At 45.6% G+C, this 22,990-nt stretch overlaps 1 protein-coding gene across 3 annotated transcripts in view; it reads left to right on the top strand.

Moving 5' to 3' along the window:
• Nucleotides 1-22,990, top strand: part of ELMO1 (engulfment and cell motility 1) — a 471,086-nt gene that overhangs the window by 97,308 nt on the left and 350,788 nt on the right. For all 3 annotated transcript variants that reach the window (XM_005287366.4, XM_065587209.1, XM_042860355.2), the window contains 2 exons: nt 5,109-5,149; nt 7,441-7,513. In XM_005287366.4, coding sequence (XP_005287423.1) covers nt 5,109-5,149; nt 7,441-7,513 — 114 coding nt within the window. The remainder of the gene's footprint in view (nt 1-5,108; nt 5,150-7,440; nt 7,514-22,990) is intronic.

Raw genomic sequence — 22,990 nt, 5'->3', positions numbered from 1 at the left:
ACTATGCGCATGACTACGGAGACTATTCTAGCATAGCTACGTAGGCGTAACCTTGTATTGTAGACACAGCCTATGCCAACAAAAGGGGTCTCTCTGTTGGTGTGGGAATACCACCTCCCTGAGTGACAATAGCAAGGCAGATGGAACCATTTTTCCATTGACCTAGCTCCTCAGCATAGCTGCGGTGCTCAAGGGTGTGGATTTTTCACACCCCTGACTGACCTTGCTTTGTTGACCTAAATTTTAAGGTTGACATCTTTATACCAATATATGACCACACTAGGGGGCTGTACTGCTTCAACTATACTAATACAACTTTTGTGTGTAGACAAGCTTTTAGATGTATAGGAGCCTAAGGCCCGGTCTACACTACAAAGTTAGATCGACGTAAATCACCTTGTGTCAACCTAGTTGTGCATGTGTCTACACTTAAATTTGTCTCCCACTGATATAAACTCTGCATTACTCCTCAAGCAGTGTTGAGCCAGGGTCAATATATTGAGGTCAACACAGTGTGGATGTAGACACTGCAGTACCTATGTCAACTCTAACAGTCCTAGAGAAACTGTCCAACAGTGCCCAACAGTGACCTCTCTGGTCACACCTGTGAACTCCACTGCCCAAGGGTCATGGAGCCTGAAAGCTTCCCTTCCTGCCCCACCATTTAAAACCATACAAATTTTTTAAATGACTTTTCCTGATTGTCTAGCTTGGTGAGCACACCTAGCAGGTCTCCACTGTTATGTGCAACTGCCCAACTGACCATGTCAACTCCAGACATGCTCCAGTCTGGAATAGACAGGAGATATTGGATCTCTTGGGCCTGTGAGCAGAAGAGGCTGTACAAGCACAGCTATGGACCAGTCATAGAAATGTGGACTTCTGCAAGCAGATTGCATAGGGGATGCAGGAGAAGGGGTACAACAGGGGATGCAGGAGAAGGACCAGCAGCAGTGCCGCATGAAAGTGAAGGCATATCAGAAGGCCAGGGAGGCGAACAGTCGATCCAGTGCCGAGCCACAGACCTGCCACTTGTACGAAGAGCTGCATGCCATACTTGGCGGAGAAAGTATAACCATGCTGCAGTCCACTGTGGGTACCTCTGAGGAGCCCAAGTCACAGGCCCATGGCATAAACAGTGAAGAGGAAGAAGTGGAAGAGGAATAGGATAGAGGATGTATGACCAGGGGGTCCAGCTATGCCGCAAGCCAGGACCTGTTTGAGACTCCACCACAGTGCAGTCAGTCCCGGCATTCGAGCATGGGTGAGCCTGATGTAGGGGAAGGAACCTTGGGTAAGTGTGTGAATGTATTTTCCATTGCAGTGATGTTTGATTGCACCCCCAACTTAACAGGACACATCTAGCGACTTTTCATTCATTTACTTGTACTAGAAGAGGTAGCAGTACAACAAAGAGAGGTAGAGTTACTTTCTTTTCATTCTCTGTAGGGTTAGGTAGGAGGGCCGTGTGGAGCAGATTGTTTACATACACAGGGATGTCCCTGGAGTCCTCCTGAGAGATATCAATGCAATTTTCACGGGGAGAAAAAAGAGGGCTTGAGCTGACATGTTCAACAAGATCCTACAAGCCAGTGCTGTGTCAGACTGTGAACAGAGGGCCTAGAGAGTGAATATTGCAGACTGTATGGAGAAAGGCCCAGGAGTCCCATCAGGAAGAGGAGAGGAAGATGCACCAAGACATAATGGGGCTTCTCCAGCAGCAAATGCAGATGCTGAAGACTCATGTGAACCTAGAGGCTCAACAGTCACAGGCTTGCCTCCCTTTGCAGTTCATGGAGAACTATAATAAAGCATCTCCCTACACACCCCTCCCCACAACTTTGTACACAGCATCCGGGGCCGCATCCCTATCTCTACAACTGCACGCTGGCAGACATTAAAGACAACCACATCTTCACATATATTGACCTGTGGGAGCCACATATGATGTATGTGTAGATAAAAATGGACATGAATGTTCCTTCTCCTTCTTTAAGCTCTGCTCTATACATTTATTAAGATTTTAATGTATTTGCTTTTAACTTGTATAACCCGCACACCTCCTGGGTGTGGTGTTCTGTCCCATCTAGTGGCACCGAGACCACTTAGAGAGAGAGATAAAATGAGTCTGTTCTACAGCCTTAGCTAACAGCCAGTTGGCTTTTAGCTCATGTGGTAGAGGCTCATGCACTAAGCTCCAGAGGTCCCAGGTTCAATCCCGCCTGCCGACGACCGGGGTCTGTCAGAGTTACACTTGCACAGAATTTTTTAAAATGTTTTCGTTACTCTATTGCTTGGAAAATAATTCATCTTTATTAGTTCACAACATATGCTGCGGAATGACTGGCAGTAGTGAAAGCACCCACTGACTTGTTACTGGACAGTGTGACACAATTCAGAGGCTTCGTGACAATCACAGTGTAATAATCATAAATGGACAGCAAGCACCACAGAATGACTAGGTGCATTGTCAGTGTTCTATTCACAAATGTACACCAAACACCATTCCTAACAGGCCCCCACACTGCAGGTAGAGCACAATACTCCACAATACATTAGTGTGGCTCGCTGTTAAAGTGCTCTTTCAAAGCCTCTCTGAGTTGTACTGCTCCATGTTGAGCTTTTCTGATAACCCTTGTGTCTAGCTGCTAAAACTCAGCAGAGAGCCGCTCCACCTCCTCCCTCCACCCCAGAGGAAACGTTTCCCCTTTTGCTTCACAAATACGATGCAGGATGCAGAAGACAGCTATAACCACTGGGATATTTTCTAACAGATCCAATCTTGTGAGTAAACAATGCCTGCATCCCTTCAATCTACCAACAGCACATCCAACTGTCATTCTGCACCTTCTGAGCCAGTAGATGAATCTTGGTGCTATCGAGGTGGCTGGTGCACAGCTTCATGAACCAGGGGAGTAAGGGGTAGGCTGGGTCCCCTGCGATCACTACTGGCATTTTAACATTGCCAATAGTACCTCGCCGGTATGGAAAGAAAGTCCCTGCTTGCAGCTTTCTGAACAGTCCGGTATTCTTAAAGGTGTGAGCATCATGCACCTTCCCTGACCAGCCAATGTTGAGGTTAGTGAAGCCTACCCAGTAATCCACCAGTGCTTGCATAACCATAGGAAAATGGCCCTTTCTGTTGATGTTCTCTGTGGCAAGGTGGTCTGGTGCCAAAATAGGGATTATGCATGACATCTATTCCTCCACTACAGTTCGGGAGTCCCATAGCCGCAAATCCATCCACTATGTCCTGCATGTTGGTGAGAGTCACAGTCCTTTGTAGCAGGAATGGTCCTGTATACTTGCATGACAATGGTCTCCACAATGGATTTTCCAATTCCAAAATGATTTCCCACTGACTTATGGCTTTGGAAGTTTCCACGGTGAAGTCACCACTTGCTTCTCCACTATCAGTGCAGCTTTCATTCTGGTGTTCCTGTGCTGGAGGTCTGGGGCAAGAGCAATACTCAGATCCAGGTATGTTGCCTTGCACATCCCAAATGTTCTGCAACCATACTCGTCCCAAACCGGCATTACGATGCAATTCCACCAGTCGGTGCTCATTTCTCAGGCCTAGAAGCAGCACTCCGCCATTTGCAGCTGCTCTGTGAACGTCGCCAGCAACCTTGAATTGTCCTCCAGCAATCTGCCCTTCAGGAAATGATCATGTTCCTTGTGGCTCTGCAAGTACTCGAGGATTGTGCGTCCTGTGCTTGCAACATTCAGAACAATAGTGCAGGCTCCATTATTCTATTAGAGATGGTGGAAAGTGACAAGTCCCACTTGGGTTTGAGTATGAAAATTATGGGATAGAGATGGCATTCATAGAATATCAGGGTTGGAAGGGACCTCAGGAGGTCATCTAGTCCAGGTGGAGAAAGTTGCAGTCATCCCTGCACAACTCATTTCTTCCCACCATAAAACTTCCCAAAAGACAGTGCATTGGATGATGGTGAGTTGTCCTGCACTGCCCATCAACACAAACACTCCTGGTGAGTATGTGCAGTGCTGACACAGGGAGTGAAGTATGCATGCGCACAAGCAATATACTAAGTGCAGTGGCTTTATGCTGGTGTAAGTTGTGTCAGAAAAAAATTGGTATTGTAGACATACCTTAAGTCATTGAAAGTAAGTGGGACTTACGCTGCTAAGTCTCTTGGGTGCTTTTGAAAATTTTACCCACAGTCTTTTTTTCAGAAGCAGCAGCTGACGCTGTACTCTGTGCAGCCAGCCAGTAATGAGGAGGTGAGGAATGGTAGTGTTCAAGAAGTGAGTTGTGTCCCCTTTCTCCAAGTGACAAAGACTTATTTTCTTCCAGACAATGCTGTTTCCTCTAGGGAAACACATGTGCTATGTTTATAACAGCGTTCAGGGTGTTGCAACATCTCCATACTATATAGTGTTCCTTCTATTTGGGGATTTGAAGGAAGAAAACCCACTGTAGTCAGCTATGTGGCAACACACAAAATGGTTGAGTTGCATATTTACGACAAAGCAGAGTTCACACAACTGGAATCTTACTGCTTTTCAGCGGATGTTTATTGGAGAAAGCAATATGTATTTAGGAGGGAGCATTGCAGAAAACATTATGTTCTGTTCTCTGAATTTCCTAATCAAAATGTAGTTTTGTCATCACACATGGCTGATATCTGGAAGCAACAAACATAGCCTAAAAAATATCAAACTGTTTACTGCTTGCTTCATGCATCATTCCTGAAAAATGCTCATGCTGAAATCTGAACTTTCTGCTTTTGCTGGGCCATGAGATGCAGTGTTTATAGAAGACCTCTTCATTTTCCCCAGCCCCGCACAAGCCTGGTTGATGCTGTAGGAGTAAAGGTGGTAAAATGTATCTTGACAACAAATGCTAAACAGTTATGACAAAAAGATCATCACGCTAATGTGTAGCAATAATGTTTTTGTGAATTTGCTGCCCGGAACACCCAAAAAATTCTTAATGTTATCAAGCTAAATATTAAAAAGTAAGCAAAACTGAGTACTACTAGCTTGCATTATTGAACTGAACCAGTGAAATAATTAAAATGTTTATTTAATTGCTCTGATGTGATGTTCTAACAGTGAATTTTCCTTCTTTTTTTAATCAGAAAAAACCATTGTCTGCAATAATAAAAGAAATTTGTGATGGGTAAGTTCTGATACTATATTTCCTTTGATTCTTAAAATAAATAACAGAGAGACATGGTGGCTGTGGTAATGCCTTTTAGTGAACCAACTTCTGTTGGCGAGAGACCAAGCTTTGGGGAACCTTGTTTTCCAGACCTGAAGAAGAGCTCTGTGTAAGCACAAAAGCTTGTCTCTCTCACCAATAGAAGTTGGTCCAATAAAAGATCACCAATGTTGTGTCTCTAATAGCCTAGGATTGACACAGCTACAACACTGCATAAAATAAATAACAGACCTACAGATTTTCTGCAAGATAAATAAAATATCCCTAGTGATGACTTTCCTAAATTCTGAAGTTGATTTTCAAAAAGATTTTATCTTCAGACTTAGGGCTTGGCTACACTTGCAAGTTAGAGCGCATTAAAGCAGTCCTGGGTGCCCTAATTCCTGATGTGTCCACACCGGCAAGGCATGTAGAGCGCCTGGACTCTGCAGCTGGAGCGTTCCTGGTAATCCACCTCCATGAGAAGCATAAAGCTTGCTGCGCCCCGGCTAAAATGCCCGGGTATCAGTGTGGACAAGGTGTTGCATTACTGCGCTGTGATTGGCCTCTGGAAACATCCCATAATCCCCTGAAGTCAAGTGGCCACTCTTCTCATTGTTTTGAAATCGGCTGCAGGCATGTGGATATCCCCTTTCAAAGCTCCATTTCTGACAGCTGGCATGCTTATCTGCTCCAGGACAAAGCAAACCATTAGTGTGGAATGCTGCTGTTGTGAGTGTGTGTGTGTGGGGGGGATCTGCTGCTGTCTGAATTTACAAGACAGCATGCTGACACACTCTCAGCCCCCCAAAACACACTGTCTCTACCCCCACATACACACAACACACTCCCTGTCACACTCCACTGTCCCCCGCCCCATTTGAAAAGCATGTTGCAACCACTTGCACACTGGGATAGCTACCACAATGGACTGCTCTTTGTGGCATTGCAAGAGCTGCTAATGTGGCCACGCCAGTGCGTTGCAGCTGACAGTGTAAACACACAGCAGCGTTTTCCCTGCTTCTGTCTCCGAAGGCCAGTTTAACTCTCAGCGCTCTACATCTGCAAGTGTAGCCATGCCCTTAGAATTTGCAAAATCCACTGGCCAGCTAAATTCAACTTGAAAACTGTGTACTGGGAAGATTAAAAAGTGCTTTAACTTGGTCCTCTATTCTTATTAAGGGGTAAAACTCATTTCTGTGCAGAAAGCCATCACAAAACCTACACACCCCTTATGTACGGGTTTTAGAGATGAATTTTAACTGTAGAGTGCAACCACTTTACTGAGCATCTCTCTCAGTTCACAAGTCAAGAAACATAAACTGTGAATTGTATTTCTAAGCCTGGTGGCTGTTGTGCAAACACCTAATCCGTGGAACAAGCAGCACGGAAGTGAAATGTTAAACATAACCTGGTATAATAATTGCTTAACAATCAGAATAAACGCTGACATATTATAATATTTAAACAGCATGTTTAATGTTTGCAAAAAATGCTCTTTTAATGAATTTTTAACTAGTGATACAGAAGGACAGAAACTAGTTTACAGTTCATTAAACTACAGCTAAAATATAGTAAAAGGCATGTAGATTTTTGTAGTACTGTTTTTTTATTTGTTAATGACAATCTGTGTGCCTGGTGCTGTAGGAGTCACCAAGACAAGCTTCCTGCCCAGAGAGTTTTCCAGCATAATGGTCTGATGTTATAGGCACACATCTGTTATGATGAGTTCAGTGGATCCTACTTGTTATAGTGGAAACTACACTTAGTAGTGTTGTAGGATGGGACTGTTCTGGAATTTTTGTTGTTTTGGTTTTTGACTATGATGTAACTACCATTTAGGATTTATCTGTAATAAAGTAATTTTGTTTTCATAAAATGCTTTATATTGAATGTTGATATTAATGTAATGGAACGTGATCAGAAGATTTATTTTTGTGTTTTAAACCTTGGGATTTGAAGGAATATATTATTGCATTGTTTCTGTCACTCAGTGGTCAAGTTGAGGGCTCTCCATTTCAAATCGTTGGGGGGGAGGGAGGCGGAGGAGAGGAGAAAGGGAACAATATTCCGTTAAATGAGTTATGGGGATTTTGTACTTTTCTCTCTTCTCCTTGGATGTATGATTGTTTTTTCTCATTGTTGAGTGGACATGTTGAAATCTATAGATAGGACAGTACATGAGACAGATGGACTCTTGATAAACACCAATAATGAGGCTTCTTTTTTTCTCTTTCACTTTCTTATTCATATATTTTCATATTTTTAAGGTGGTCTCTTGTGAACCATGAATATTATGCACTGCAACATGCTGATAGTTCCAATTTCTATATCACAGAAAAGGTAGGTAAACCATTTGACATGACTTTTTTGCATATTCTATTTCAAATGTTATTGCACTAACAGGCTGGTTTTGAAGTTAATTTAGAGGAAAATTTTAATTTTAAATTTTCATTTTGGAGTACTTGGACCAACCAGGTTGTAATGGGTCGGGCTTGCGTCATCTAAACTCTGGCTGGAAACACTGTCATAACATACAGGAGTGTAATTGAAATATCTGAGTGCTTTTTTAGTGAAGCTTCCCATTAGGCAAGGATGGTCAATGTACTGAACTGATTTCTTAATTAAATAATATTTCTGAGAGCAATTAATTGCAGCAAATTCTGTTTAGACTTAGAGCTACTTCACTGCCACTAAAATCAGTGAAAAATAAAGATGATAGCACTAATGGTAGCATCAGTGACATTTTTACCGTTGTGCCATCTAACCCTGGTTAGACTTAAGCACAATATGTAGATGATTACACATTGTTACCCCTTTTTGGCTTGAGTGGTTAGCTAAAATTCAGTATCCTGCGTGGTGGTTCCATTAGGAGGTGAAATTGATGATAGTCAATTGACAATAGCAAGCTCTGTCTTTGATGAAATCCTGGTTGTTTATGTTCAAAGTCCTATCTGCTAGGATACAGGAGAATTCAAACAGGAGACAGTTTCTTTGACTTTGCCCACAGTTGCTAGACTCTTTCAGGATTTTAGTTTTTTTCCAGTGCTTCCATGTCTGGTGCTGCCTTGCTGTCTACTTTCTCCTGCTTTTCTCAGCATAGAGCACACCCTTCTGCTAAAACAATGCTCAGTGAAGCCCCTCTGCCCACATAGTTGAAATTCCTGCCTCACAAGTGCCTTTGGTTTGGGTGATGACATATGCCAGTGTTTTGGTGGGCGTTTCCTTTTGTTTCTGCTTTCTGATCCCATTAAGGAGCTTAATGGCTTCTTATAACTGTCCTAAATGAAGGACTTTATTTTTGAGAGCAGTTTCAATGAGGTGTAGCCCAACCCATGACAATATAAAATCAGTGGAGACAAAAAAATATTTGAACAATATTATTCACCTTTTTTTGCAAGGAATTCGCAGTTCAGGCGGAAATTATCATAAAGGAAGTATTATAATACATGTGGTACACAACCTCACACACTGATCTTACGTATTTCTGTTTTGTGGAGCCGGTTCAACTGAGGATACAGTTAGTCTTATCTCTGAATTTTGTTGTCTTATTTTGGTTTGTGTGCAAACCTTTCCATTATTTAAACACTTTTTGGTTTTGTTTTTGTTTTTTTGGGGTGGGGGGGAGAGAAGAAAGGGGCAGGGTGAATTGACGCGGGCTAGAGGTGCTGTCATATTTTGAACCTGACAGTATACTGTGTGACTACATGGAAGAGTCCAAGTTTCAGCGGGAGAGCAGGGGCGCAAAATATAAACGTTAACTAACTGCATAAACTAGCTATGAACATAAAAGTTAGGGAGAAATTAGCCCTTATTGATGACTTTTTTTCATTAAAATTTGTTTCCTTGTTTTCAGAATTACAGTGGTAATTGGTTTAAAATGTAAAATAAGAGTTCTGATGGTGCCCACGGTCTTGATGTTTATGAAGCTCATTTAGTCTTCAGACATTCAGTCCCTCTGCTGCTGCTGTTTGTGCATGTACATATTCACTGGGAAGCAGCATAGAGGAAATTAAAACATGTCAGATGTACAGTTTTGTTGAAGGCTAAAGAAAGCTTCAGTACACCACTTCCCTTTTTTCTAAGTGGCTGATCTAGTAGAAATTGGCTGCAAGGACTGTGTAATACTTGTCACCTCACTGCTACGTGCTGTACTTCTGCTCCAGCTTTGCACGTGTGATGTTGGTTTAAGTTGTTTTGGGGCCCAGATGCCATGCCAATGGGCAGTTCACAAAAACATGTAATTGCATGAGCTTAAATTGTAATTAATTGTAACTATAATAAAAATGGGAAACTTCCTAATTAAGCGTTATACACTCATTTAAACAATTCAAAGGTTTGCATTCCTGTCTAGTGTTATTCTGCTGAGCTCACTGAAATGACAACAGAGATGAATTTGGCCTAAAGAATGCAGTTGGTATGTTGCTACAAAGGCAGTACTCTTAACCTGTGCAGTAAGGGCCTGATCCAGAATTCAATGAAATCAGTGGGAAGACTCCCATTAATTTAATGTACATTTATTTATGAGGCTAACTGGGCTGCACACAGGAAAATAATGTAACTAAAGTCCCAAGTGATAAATATCTCTAGATACTGTCTTAATCAATGTCAAATGTTAAATTGATCATTATAAATAATGTATTTTTATTTATTTTATTTAGTGAAAATGATTTGGCTGGGTTTTATGTAGGTCAGTTAAAATTTTCTGTCAAAATTGTTTTTGTAAAAATTTGCGGTTTTGGCCAAATGAAAGCATCTGCTTTCCAAAGAAAATTTAAATTTTTCATTGAAAAACGGAACACTTGACAGCCAGAAAAGTTTCTGGAATATTTTGCTTCAGATATGTGACATGGTGCCTTGTGTCCCCTCGCTGTTCTATGGGCTGGGTTTCCTGGCTGGACTACATCTCCCATGATGCACTTCCTATTCCCTAGGAAGACTATGGTGCATCATGGAAGATGTAGTCTAACCAGGGAACCTGGCCAATAGAGGAGAATGGGAGCACGAGGCACCTGAATGACAACTCGCATGAGGCAGCACAGTGGCATTTCCAAATCAATATATTTTTGATTTTGGCTGAAATATTTAGTTTTTGGATTTTTTTCTGAAAAGTCAAAATTTTCTGGGTGAGTAGACAGAACCTATTTTCCGACCAGTTCTAGTTTTATGCCATGTTTATATATAAAGAGATGTCTGACTGGGATATACACTGCAAGAGATTTATGTGGATATTTTTGAAATTTGATTTTTCACTGTGTACGTGCTGACTGACTTTCTTGGTGTTAGTGTCTGTTTTAATTTGAAACACCATTCTCTGTGTCTGTGTCCTGGCAATGGTGATGGCCAAACTGAAGGTGTTAACATAGGGTTACCATTCGTCCGGATTTACCCGGACATGTCCTCCTTTTTGTACTAAAAATAGCGTCCGGGGGGAATTTGTAAAGCACTCACAATGTCCGGGATTTCCCCCCTCCCCCGGCAGAGCAGAGCAGAGCGAGCGGCTGGGAGGGCTGCAGGAAAGTCCCGGGCTGGACTCCGGAGCAGCTGTAGAGGAGCCGGATCCGCCCTGCATTCTGAGCAAGTGTATCAGCACAAAGTGCAGCCCTCCCCTTTTGCAACTGGGAGCGGTTTCTGCCATGCAGCGTAGCAAAACGGGAGCGAGAGCACTTTGTGCTGATACAAGGGCAGCTCTCCCCTGCAGCCCGGTCCGGGCCAGGGACCGGGTTTTGTTGTGCAGGGCCAGGGACCGGGTTTTGTTGTGCTGGGGAGCTCAGCCAGGTGTCCGGCTGGCACAGAGCCCAACACCCTGTTCTGAGCAGCAGGGTAAGGGGGCCAGGGGGCAGGAAGGTTCTGGAGGTGGCAGTCAAGAAACGGGGGGGGGGCTTTTTGGGGGGAGTAGAGAAAGTTTTGGGCAGTCAGGGTACAGGTAGGGGGTAGGGTCCTGGGGGGCAGTTGGGGGGGGTCTTAGGAGGGGGCAGTTAGGGGACAAGGAACAGGGAGTCTTAGGTAGGGGGTGGGGTTCTGGAGGGCAGTTAGGAACAGGGGTCCCAGGAGGGGGCAGTCAGGGGACAAGGAGCGGGGTGGGGGGCTGAGAGTTCTGGAGGGAAGCTGTCAGGGGGCAGGAGTGGGGAGAGGGATCGGAGCAGTCAGGGGACAGGGAGCAGAGGGGTTTAGATGGGTTGGGAGTTCTGGGGGCGGCTGTCAGGGGGCAGGAGTGCGGAGAGGGATCGGAGCAGTCAGGGGACAGGGAGCAGAGGGGTTTAGATGGGTTGGGAGTTCTGGGGGGGGCTGTCAGGGGGTGGGGAGTGGTTGGATGGGGCGTGGGAGTCCCAGGGGTCTGTCTGGGGGTGGGGTTGTGGATAAGGGTTGGGGCAGTCAGGGGACAAGAGGCAGGGAGGCTTAGATAGGGAGTGGAGTCCTGGGGGGCAGTTAGGGGCAGGGGTCCCAGGAGGGGGCAGTCAGGGGACAAGGAACGGGGGGAGGGTTGGGGGTTCTGGGGGGGCAGGAAGTGGGAGGGGCAGGGGCGGGGCTAGGGCGGGGCTCCTCCCGTCCTCTTTTTTGCTTGTTGAAATATGGTAACCCTAGTTAACATAATCACAAAGGATCTTCCTCACAGTCAATAATTGTGACTGCAGCGCTTACTAGCATGTGCATTTACTTATGAGGCTATCCATGCTAGTGAGCAGTGTTTGTGAGATCAAATGTACAAGGATTTGTGCAGTGTACAAAGCAATTTGGTTTTATCCCAGGTTGCATGGACTTCTGTTAAGTTGGGAAGATGCTTTGTCATAGAGCTGTTTCGTGTATTTCCAGTTGGGACTTAAGTTTATTTTTCTTTTGTTTAATAAACCCCACTCTTTCCCTCCCTGCAACAAACTGAAAAACCTGGAAGGGAACTTTGATGACACAGTAAAGTGTTTAGAAAGACTACATTTAGCAATCTCCAGGGACTGCTTGTAAATTTATTTTTAAAAATATATACAGACCATATATACGGATTTTCATTTAGCTGTTTAAGTCATACCAGACAACCTTCTGTGCATGCCTCAGTTCATTTCAGGACCTTCCTCCTTCCTCTTGTTTCTTTTTCTTTTTAAAATTCAAACGGATAGACACTTCAAAGGCTTCCAGGGGGGAAACTATTGAATGAACTAATTTAGGAAATGGCTGATATTTTTCCTCCCCTCCTGAATTATATAATGGGAATGCTTTGCCCATTACATTTAATTGTGACACACATTTTCCAGAGAATGAGGCGCGACTGAACTTGACTGTTTACACATAAGTACTGTATGTGCAGAAGGCTTCTAAGAAGCAAGGTTTGAGAAATACACAGGCTTCTTTGAAGAAAAGAATCAGGGGTACATTTCCACAGGCTGCTCAGCTCTAACCTCTACCCTTGGTGGGTTTCATGTTTCTGTCTTGGAGAAGATTTGCTCTGGGCTTTTTCTGTTCGGTTCAGAAGAAAGTTTGCTAGCTTTTCGTTGCTTTTAATTCATGCTTTGGGTGGGAAGAGACTGTCATTTAGAACATTTTGGGTTGTGCTGCAAGGAAGATTTTGATGAGTTTGTTTATTCCATGCTGAAAAAATGTAGTGTGTCTGACTCTGAGTCACGTAAATAAGTGAGAAGAGCATTAAATGCCACCAGTATTACTCACACGTCTGTGACTTTTATTAATGTTGTTCACTGTTTACCACTGCCTGCTGGATGCACGCTTTAAAGAGATGATTATACAGGCTGCTTCTACCTGGTCTACTTCTACATGGTCTCACCATGTTTTGCTTAGTAAGATGCTGCTTCCAAAGTGAATGCAGGGAAAACGCCAGAGGTCATGATAATCTTGTGTTCTTCAGTGAAGCTAGTACCCTAATGAAGAATAGATAGGTAACAGCAGTGAGCAGTTTAACTCCGCCATGCTGGGTGACACACAGACCTCTTATGAGAGGCCATCACTAAAGCACAAGTTTAATGTTTTGCACTGTTGGCAAAGATTAACTGTCCCTGTATAGATATTCAAAAGTCTATGTGCAGGTCATATCTTTGATGAGCTGGTCACTTGTTAACTTATGGCCTTTCAATTACATACTGATTACAAATAATAGGAAATGTTGATGTTAAAATGTTATGAACATGGAACTGTTAACACATGGCTCACAATTATATTTTCATTTTCATGTGATGAACAGCACATCTGTGCCTTGGTTGTCCCCGGGGGAACTCCTAGCTTTGAAACTGTTCTTTATTTCCTCATGTCACCTTAAAACCACACATACTCCAAACGGCTCTCTGTTCACATGGCTTTTCTAACTTCATAACAAAATGAAATAGAGTCACTGGAGAAATCAGTGTAAAAGATTAACAATAACCTTCTCAATCGGTGGTAAGGGCAAAGTTTTAGCAGGTCAGCCAGGGTTCCTACTAGAGATGGGTCAAATGAAGAAGGAGAGGCTTTGGATCCAGAAGTGTTTGGGTCCCAGGTTTTGGTGTGGCCTGTAATATCTGTGCCACAAACCAGCATAATAGCTTCCTTTTCTTTCACTCCCTACCCATTCCTTTACTATTTTGTTTTTCTTGCTTTGTTTTCTGTTCTTATCTTTTGGGAAAAAAATAAATAAAATACAAATGTAAAAAAAGAAAGGATGTTATAGCAGTTTTTATTAAAATGTAGGAAGCTATGAAGACAGTAAGAAGAAAGTAAGTTACCTATACATAGTGCCAAAATTTAATCACAAAAATTTAACTAGTATTTTAAGGGACCTCTTCATTGGTTTTATTCAGTTATTTGCAATTTTTTTAAAAGGTTTGTTGTAACTGGGAGATACTTAAAATAGTTCAGACTTATTATTTATTTGTATTATAGTACTGACTAAGAGCCCCAGTCATGCATCATGCTAGGCGTTGTACAAAAAAAAAAAAAGACCCTTATAAACTTTGGGAGAGACGGGGGTGGTGGTGGTGGTGGCTGTAGTTCTTATTAGGGTGGATTGATTTAAATCAAAGTAATTAAAATAATCAGTTTTAATCATTATTTAAGTGAGCATGCAGGAAACCTTGATTTAAATCGTAGATATTAATCATGTTTTGTATTTCGAATTTATTAATTATTTTCCGAAAGAAAGGTTGATTGTCATTGTTTGGTAACCATTAAAACACGTTGATTTGCAATTAAATGTAACCTTTATGCTAAATATGGTGCTTCTTTTTGCTAAGCAGGAGGACACACTATAGCCATACACATTTATTCAACCAATCATATAGCTTTTATTCAGATTACAAATTTCTACATTTTTGATCGTTAGAAAATGATGAATGATGCATTTGTTGTATACTAGATGATGGTTACTTTTTACTTGTAATTTTTGTCAATCTTTTATTTAAATGGAAATTCAAAATCAGTTAAAAATTTATAAAACCAGAATTTTAATTTTTTATCCGTTAAATAAAATTACCTTAAATGTGCTGGATACATAAGAGAAAAAAGTTTATCAGGTGCTTTTGTATTTAATTTTAAACTAATTTATTAAACAAAGGAAGTATTCTCTAATTAGTAAATTGAACTCATGGTTTCTGGTTAGGGTTTACCAGGCGTCCAGTTTTCGACCGGAACGCCTGGTTGAAAAGGGACCCTGTAGTCTCCGGTCAACAGCGCTGACCATGCTGTTAAAAGTCCAGTCAGTGGTGTAGCAGGGCTAAGGCAGGCTCCCTACCTGGATCTGCATGGTTTCCAGAAGCGGCCGGCATGTCCCTGCGGCCCCTAGGCACAGGGGTGGCCAGGAAGGCTCCGTGTGATTTCTCCTCCCCTCGCCCCCCAAGCGCCGATTCCACAACTCCCTTTGGCTGGGAACCACTGCCAATGAGAGCTGTGGAGGCGGCGCCTGTGGGCGAAGGCAGTGCACGGAGTTGCCTGGCCGCGCCTCCACCTAGGGGCCGGAGGGACATGCTGGCTGTTACCAGGAGCCACCTGATGTAAGCGTCATGCAGAGCCCACACCCTGAACCCTACCCAGCCCTGAGACCCCGCCCACACCCAAACTCCCTCCTTGAGCCTGCACTCCCTCCACGCTCCAACCCCCTGCGCCAGCTCTTAGCAACCTCCTGCACTCCAACCCCCTTGGCCACAGCCCGGAGCCCCCTCCTGCACCCAAACTCTCTCCTGGAGCCCGCACCCTGAACCCCCTCCACACTCCAACCCCTGCCCTAGCCCTGACCGCCCCCTCCCGAGCCCCAACTCCCTCCTCCCTGGCTCCACACCTCCAGCTGGAGCCCTCACCTCTCTCGCACCCCAATCACCTCCCCTAGCCCAGAGCCCCCTCCCACACCCTGAACCTCTCATTTCTGGCCCCATCCTGGAGCCTGCACCACCAGCTGGAGCCCTCACCCCCCCCTAACATTCATTCAGAGGTTTAGGGTCACCTGAGCATAGGGTTATGTTCTTGACCATCTTCCAGAGCTCTCACCCCCTCCCATGCCCCAACCTCCTGCCACACCCCGGAGAAAGTGAGCAAGGGTGGGGGGAGAGCGAGTGACAGAGGGAGTGGGCAATGGAGTTAATGGCGGGGGGGGAGGCTTGGATAAGGGGCGGGGCCGGGTGGGGCTTTGGGCAGGAGGCGGGACAATGGTGTTCAATTTTCTAAAATCAGAAAGTTAGGAACCCTATTTCTGGTCCCCATGACCTTCAAGATTTTAGAACCTGTAGATCTTTCTCAACAAGTTTTTATTCATATATTGGAGGAGAAAAACAAGCTTTCCTGCTCTTCCAACTCCTAGTTGGTTTTCAACTTTGAATGAAAGTCATTGAACTGAACTAGTTGCATAAACTGAAATAAAAAATATTCTTTCTGCGCCTGCAGAGGAGGCTATTGCTGTCCAAAGCTTGTTTAGCACTTCAACAACTGGTCTTCCAGGATTCAGCCATTAACTTCAAATGTTTGACTTTCTTTAAAACTTGGCAGCAAATGTGTACTGATTAATATTATTTTTGGTATTTAATTCAGTTGATTTTAATAGATTATATGTAGTTTAGGACTTAACATAGCTGTCAATTTTAAATTTAATTTTAAATAGGTTTATTTTGAAAAAAATCAGTTAAAGTTAATTTAAATGTAAAAGAATGTGATTATGTGATAATCATAGATGGTTATCCATGCTGGTTCTTAGAAGTGCAATTCTACATAATGATACAAGGCTAGGTTGGAACTTTACCATCTGCCCTGCATAAGGAACAGAGAGGGTTAAAACAGTGGATCTGTTGTTGAAGACCATCCAGGATCAGTCACAAATTTCTCCTGCTCCTTATCCTGGTGCAGCTTACTCCTTGCAGTGTGCCCGGCCAGAGCACTGGCCACTTATTTCAGGCCACTTATTTCAAGTAAGTGCGTGGTGAGGGGGCAGAAAGTGAAAAGAGCTTTCTCCCTACCCGGCTGGCAAGTGGTGAAGGGCCGGGTAGGGAGAAAGCTCTTTTCACTTTCTGCCCCCTCACCACGCACTTACTTGAAATAGAGAATGTCAGTCAAGTAGCTGCTTTGTCTTCCTTTCCTTCCCCTGTGGCTAGAGTCACAATCTTGAGCAGGAGAGTAAGGGGGAGGGGTGGATATGGATGCTATATTCTTCTTTACTACCCTACATGTCTGAGCAAGAGCTGTGACAATCAAGCCCATAATGATGAGTCTTTTGTATTCCTGCATATGATGGTATTGAGGTATAGGGCCTGATTCTGCTTGCGTCCTTGTGGGCTAGACCCATGTTCACTTGGTGTTTAGCAGTTGTGATGTTCCACAATATAGCATCAGAACTGAGTGGAGCACCTCAGGAGACCAAGGCTTATCTACACACACAATGTTGAACCAGTTTCATTTAAGAGGAACTTTGAAATTGATTTAGGGTATGTGTTCTGGGCTCTTAGCTAGGTATTGCTCCTAACCCTCCTCCCATCCACACACAGACCTCTCAGTTGAGTTTAGTGGTGCTTTAACCCCAGGCTTGTTGGCTGGCTGGGGTGTGGGTTAGAGCCTGGGTTCCTCTTTTGTTTGGACTGGTAACCTGCCTGCTTTGCAGAAGGGATGCAGGCTGAATCACTCACATTCTTATAGTCCTCAGGTGCTTTCCCACAGTTTCCCCTCTGTGCTCAGGACAAACAAGTTTTTCCACAATTCACTGGGAACAAATCATAGGCCTTGGCTACACTTGCGAGTTACAGCACTGTAAAATCTCCCCCAGCGCTGTAACTCACTCCCCGTCCACACTGGCAAGGGATTTGCAGCGCTGTATCTCCGTGGTTGCAGCGCTGCATGTACTCCACCTCTCCGAGAGGAATAGCAAGTATTGCGCTGCCGCTGCAGCGCTGCGGCACCAGTGTGGCCGCCCAATGCGCTGTGAATGGCCTCCAGAATTATTCGGCAGTATCCCACAATGCCTGTTCTAGCCACTCTGATCATCAGTTCAAACTCTACTGCCCTGGCCTCCTGTTTGCTCAGCCCGGCATGGTGTGGAGTGCTATCAGCGAATCTTTCCAGGTGACCATGCCTCCACGCGCCAAGCGAGACCCAGCATGGAGCAATGGCGAGTTGCTGGACCTCATCAGTGTTTAGGGGGAGGAAGCTGTACAGTCCCAGCTGCGCTCCAGCCGTAGGAATTACGATACCTTCGGGAAGGTATCAAAGGACATGATGGCAAGGGGCCATGACCGGGACGCCCTGCAGTGCAGGATTAAAGTGAAGGAGCTGCGGAGTGCCTACCGCAAAGCCCGCGACGCAAATGGCCGCTCGTGTGCTCCCCCCGTGACCTGCCGATTCTACAAAGAGCAGGATGCGATACTAGGGGTTAACCCCACCTCCACTCCGAGCACCACCATGGACACTTCAGAGCCGGTGTGGGTGGGGGGAGGAGGAGGAAAACGGAGGTGATGGTGGTGGGCCGGATGGAGACACCCCGGAATCCCTGGAGCCATGCAGCCAGGAGCTCTTCTCGAGCCAGGAGAAAGGTAGCCAGTCGCAGCAGCCGGTACTTGGTGGAGGACAAACAGAAGAGCAGGTTCCCGGTAAGCGTTTTTTTTTTTCCGGGAAGGAATTTTTTCAGTGCGGGCTCTTTGGGAGAGGAGGGTTAGGCATGCATGCCTTGATGCGGAATAGTGCATTGATGTGGTTTATCACATCGCGGTAATCGGCCTCGGTAATCTCCTCAAATGTCTCATCCAGAACGTGTGCAATGCGCTTGCGCAAGTTTATCGGGAGAGCCACCGTGGTCCTTGTCCCAGCCAGGCTAACGTGTCTGCACCACTGTGCCACGAGGGGTGGGGGGACCATTGCTGCACACAGGCAAGCTGCATGTGGGCCAGGGTGGAAGCTGCATTGCAGTAGAAGACCCTCCCTTGCTTCCCAGGTCACCTCAGCAGCGAACTCCTGTGGAAAATGTTGGGACAGTGTTGAGTGTAGGTGTCCCCTGAAGCTGTTGGCTCTCCCCAAGGCACAGAAACCCAGAGGACAGTGCAGCCCTGAAACAATCAGTCCCCCTTACTCACCATTTTGGGGCTCCCGTGGGTTGTGTGTGCTCTGTTTCGGACGGGAAAATTATGCTATTGTGTAGACCCTGTGTGTGTTCTACTCCTTAATTGCGGGGGAATCATTAATCTGTCTGGTATAAAAAATGCTGCTTCTGCTAAATGTTGCATTTTGCCTATACGGCTGCATCAACCTTGAGACCTCAGCCGTCCCTCTTATTGCCTGCTCAGAGACTGCAAAGACTCAGGAAGAGACCGCGAAAAAGCAAAGAAGACATGCTGCAAGAAGTGATGCGGCAATCTATTAAAGAGAATGAGAAAGCACAGAACTGGAGGGAGAGAGAAAGCAGGATCCGCCAGGAAAACGCAGCGCACAGGTGGCAAAGCACCGCACACCGGCAGCAAAGCACTGATAGGCTCATAAGCATCCTGGAGTGCCAAGCAGACGCTATCCAGGAGCTGGTAGCCATGCAGAAAGAGGAGCAGTACCGCAAATGCCAACCCCCCCTACAGCCCTTGTCCCAACACTCTTTCTGTTGTGCCCCACTGTCACCTCCAACCGACTTTCCCAAACTTCCGTGTTCTTCACGCCACCCGCTGCCTCCAACACCAGTATCTTCACCACCCAGCCCTGAAAACCATGACCTGTACCCTCTGCACTCAACCCCCATCACCATGCAGTATAGCTGTCGTGAAGTGCAGCACTCACTGCACAGCACACCAGACAGGACATACGCAAATCTGTGATTGGACTGTTCCCCACTCCACCCCCTTGTTTCTTTTCAATAAATAATTTTTTTTTCTTTTCAATAAATGGATTCTTTGGCTTTGAAAACATTCTTTATTATTGCATAAAGTAAAAGACTCCTTAGCCCAGGAAATAAACAGGCACTGCAAGTCTGCTTGTCTGCCTAGCAGACAATGATTCCTAAAGATTGGAACTACTGCACTTCACTCCCGGGCAGGGCACCAGATATCACTGCTGGTTTTCAGCCTCAAACTGCTCCCTCAAGACATCCCTAATCCTTGCAGCCCCGCGCTGGGCCCCTGTTATAGCCCTGCTCTCTAGCTGTGCAAATTCAGCCTCCAGGTGTTGATCCTCGGAGGTCCATGCCTGAGTGAAGCTTTCACCCTTCCCTTCACAAATATTATGGATATAACTGTGGGGATGCTGTTTTCGGCTAAGTCCAGCTTCCCATACAGATATCGCCAGCGGCCCTTTAAATGGCCAAAGGCACACTCCACAGTCATTCGGCACCGGCTCAGCCTGTAGTTGAACCGTTCCGTGCTGCTGTCAAGGCTCCCTGTGTAGGGTTTCATGAGCCACGGCATTAACGGGTAAGCGGGATCTGCAAGGATCACAATGGGCATTTCAACTCCCCATACCATGATCTTCCGCTCTGGGAAAAAAGTCCCGGCCTGCATCTTCCTGAACAGCCAAGTGTTCCGAAAGATGCGTGTGTCATGCACTGAAACGCCCATGGTGATCCACAGGCGCCTGGAGAACCATAGAGAAATACCCCTTCCGATTAATGTACTCGGATCCTAGGTGGGGTGGTGCCAGAATAGGAATGTGCGTCCCATCTATTGCCCCTCCACAGTTAAGGAACCTCATTTGTGCAAAGCCATCCACTATTTCCTGCACGTTACCCAGAGTCACAGTTCTTCTGAGTAAGATGCGATTAATGGCCTTACAAACTTGCATCAACATGATTCCAACGGTCGACTTTCCCACTCCAAACTGGTTTGCGACCGACCGGTAGCTGTCTGGAGTTGCCAGCTTCCAGATTGCAATAGCCACCCGCTTCTCCACTGGCAGGGCAGCTCTCAATCACGTGTCCTTGCGCCGCAGGGTGGGGGGCGAGCTCCTCACACAGTCCCATGAAAGTGGCTTTTCTCATCCGAAAGTTCTACAGCCACTGCTCGTCATCCCAGACTTCCATGATGATGTGATCCCAGCACTCGGTGCTTGTTTCCCAAGCCCAAAAGTGGCGTTCCACGGTGCTGAGCATGTCTGTGAATGCCACAAGCAATTTCGTGTCGTACGCATTACGCGGCTCGATAGCATCGTCGGACTCCTCACCCTCACTCTCACTGTCATTTTGGATCTTAAGGAATAGTTCGACAGCCAAACATGACATGCTGGCGAGACTTGTCAGCATACGCCTCAGCAGTTTGGACTCCGTTTCCTGCAGACAGATCGCGCTGCACAGAAACCATTAAAAGATGGCACCAAAGGTGGACGGAAACAAAGGGATTTCTGGGATGCGAAGCGATGCATCATGGGATTGGGACAGGACCCAGAATTCCCTGCACCCATGCCCCCTTCCCACAACCCATGGCGCCAGAATGGGAAAAGGTGCTCTGTGGGATAGCTGTCCATAATGCATAGCTCCCAATTGCGCTGCAATTGCCGCAGATGTGGCCACGACAGTGCGCTGGGCAGCTGTCAGTGTGGACAGACTGCAGCGCTTTCCCTACTCAGCTGCACGAAGTCAGGTTTAACTTACCTGTACTTCTGCAGGTGTACATCTGCAAGTGTAGCCAAGGCCATAGAGTACATCTACACTGCAGCTGGGAGCATACCTCCTAGCCTGGGTAGACACATGTGCTAGTTCTGCTCGAACTAGCATGCTACAAATAGCAGTGTGGACATTGTAATATGAGTGGCGGCTAGGGCTAACCCACTGTGTATGGACCTACGGGGTCAGGCGGGCTTATACTCAGGTAGCTAGCCCATTCTGCCTGCAGTACCACAGTGTTCAGACGGCTACCGGCTACCGTACTGGGACTTGTGTTGTTCAATGTGTTGTTATTAATCTGGAAAAGGGCATGAACAGTGAAGTGGCAAAGTTTGTGGATGATAAAAAATTAATCAAGATAATTCAGTCTAAAGCTGACTGCGAAGATTTACAAGGGAATGTCACAAAACAGGGTGACCGTGCAACAAAATGGGAGATGAAATTCAACATTGATAAGGGCAAAATAAAGCACGTTGGAAAAAATAATCCCAGTTACTGATACTTATTGATGATGTGGGGCGAGACTCACCGGCGCAGCGCCTTCTGCTGGTCGTCATGGGAATTAGCTCTTTCCAGCCCGGAACACCCTCTGTAGGCCGGTGTCTCGCCTGCCGCTGGCCCCATGTCCCTCCCAGACCCTGGTGTCCTTTGCCAGGGGTTCTGCCCACCACAGTACCCCCTCGTTCTGGGTCTCCCCTCCCAAGGGAACCCCTACCCTCTAAACCCCCTCCAACACCCTGCCCCAGCTCAGAGCCCTCTCCTACACTCCGACCCCCTTGGCCCCAGCTCAGAGACCCCTCCTGCACCCCAAGCCCCTCATCCCCAACCCAGAACCCACCTTGCCTCAGTCGCTACTGCCAGTCATCATCTAGCCCCTGATCAGTATGAGGAGAGATTAAAAAGATGAGGGCTGTTCATTTTAGAAAGGAGATGACTAAGGGGGGATATGATAGAGGTTAATATATAATGAATGGTGTGGAAAAAGTGAATAGAGAAGTGTTATTTACCCTTTCCCACAATAATAAAACCATGGGTCACCTGATGAAATTAGACAGTGGGTTAAATACAAACAAGAGGTAGGACTTTTTTTGCACAACTCATAATTAATCTATGGGACTCATTGCCATGGGATTTTGTGAAGGCCAAAATTATAACTGGGTTAAAAAAAAAAAAACGAGATAAGTTTCTGGAAGATAGGTCCATCAATGGCTTCTAGCCAAGATGGTCAAGAACATAACCCTATGCTCAGGTGACCCTAAACCTTTGATTGCCAGAAGCCAGGAGGGGAAGACGTGCATGGATCACTCCAACTGTCCTGTTCTGTATGTTTCCCTGAAGTTCTCGAACCTGGCCACTATCTCAGACAGGATACTGGACTAGATGGACCATTGGTCTGACCCAGCATGGCAGTTTTGTTCTTTATTTTTAGCACGTTAGATCGAGCAGAGCTAGTGCATTTGTCTGCCCGGGCCTGGTGGCATGCTCCCAGTTGCAGGGCCAGCATACCCATAGAATGGCCCAGCTTACTGCAGCACAAAAAAACATGGGATATGCTCCTAAAGTCCTAGCAACACACACAGGTAAGTACAGCATCAATGAAAACTCAGTGAGTTGAGTAGGGCTTTGCACTGTGGCTGCTCACATCCGGGCTAGGTTATCTTGGGTGCCCAGACCTGGTTGCCTATTCCCTGGGCTAACGCTGCACTGAAGATACACCTTTAGTTAAACTTGTGCAATAAGGCTGTGAAAATACATTCTGAGTTTGATGATTTTATTTGGGTTTAATTTAAATTGATTAGTAG

Source organism: Chrysemys picta, chromosome 2 (assembly GCF_011386835.1).
Source record: "Chrysemys picta bellii isolate R12L10 chromosome 2, ASM1138683v2, whole genome shotgun sequence".
Lineage (NCBI taxonomy): Eukaryota > Metazoa > Chordata > Testudines > Emydidae > Chrysemys > Chrysemys picta.
Note: the sequence above shows the minus strand (reverse complement) of the source record. Positions and strands in the feature narration are given on the sequence as shown.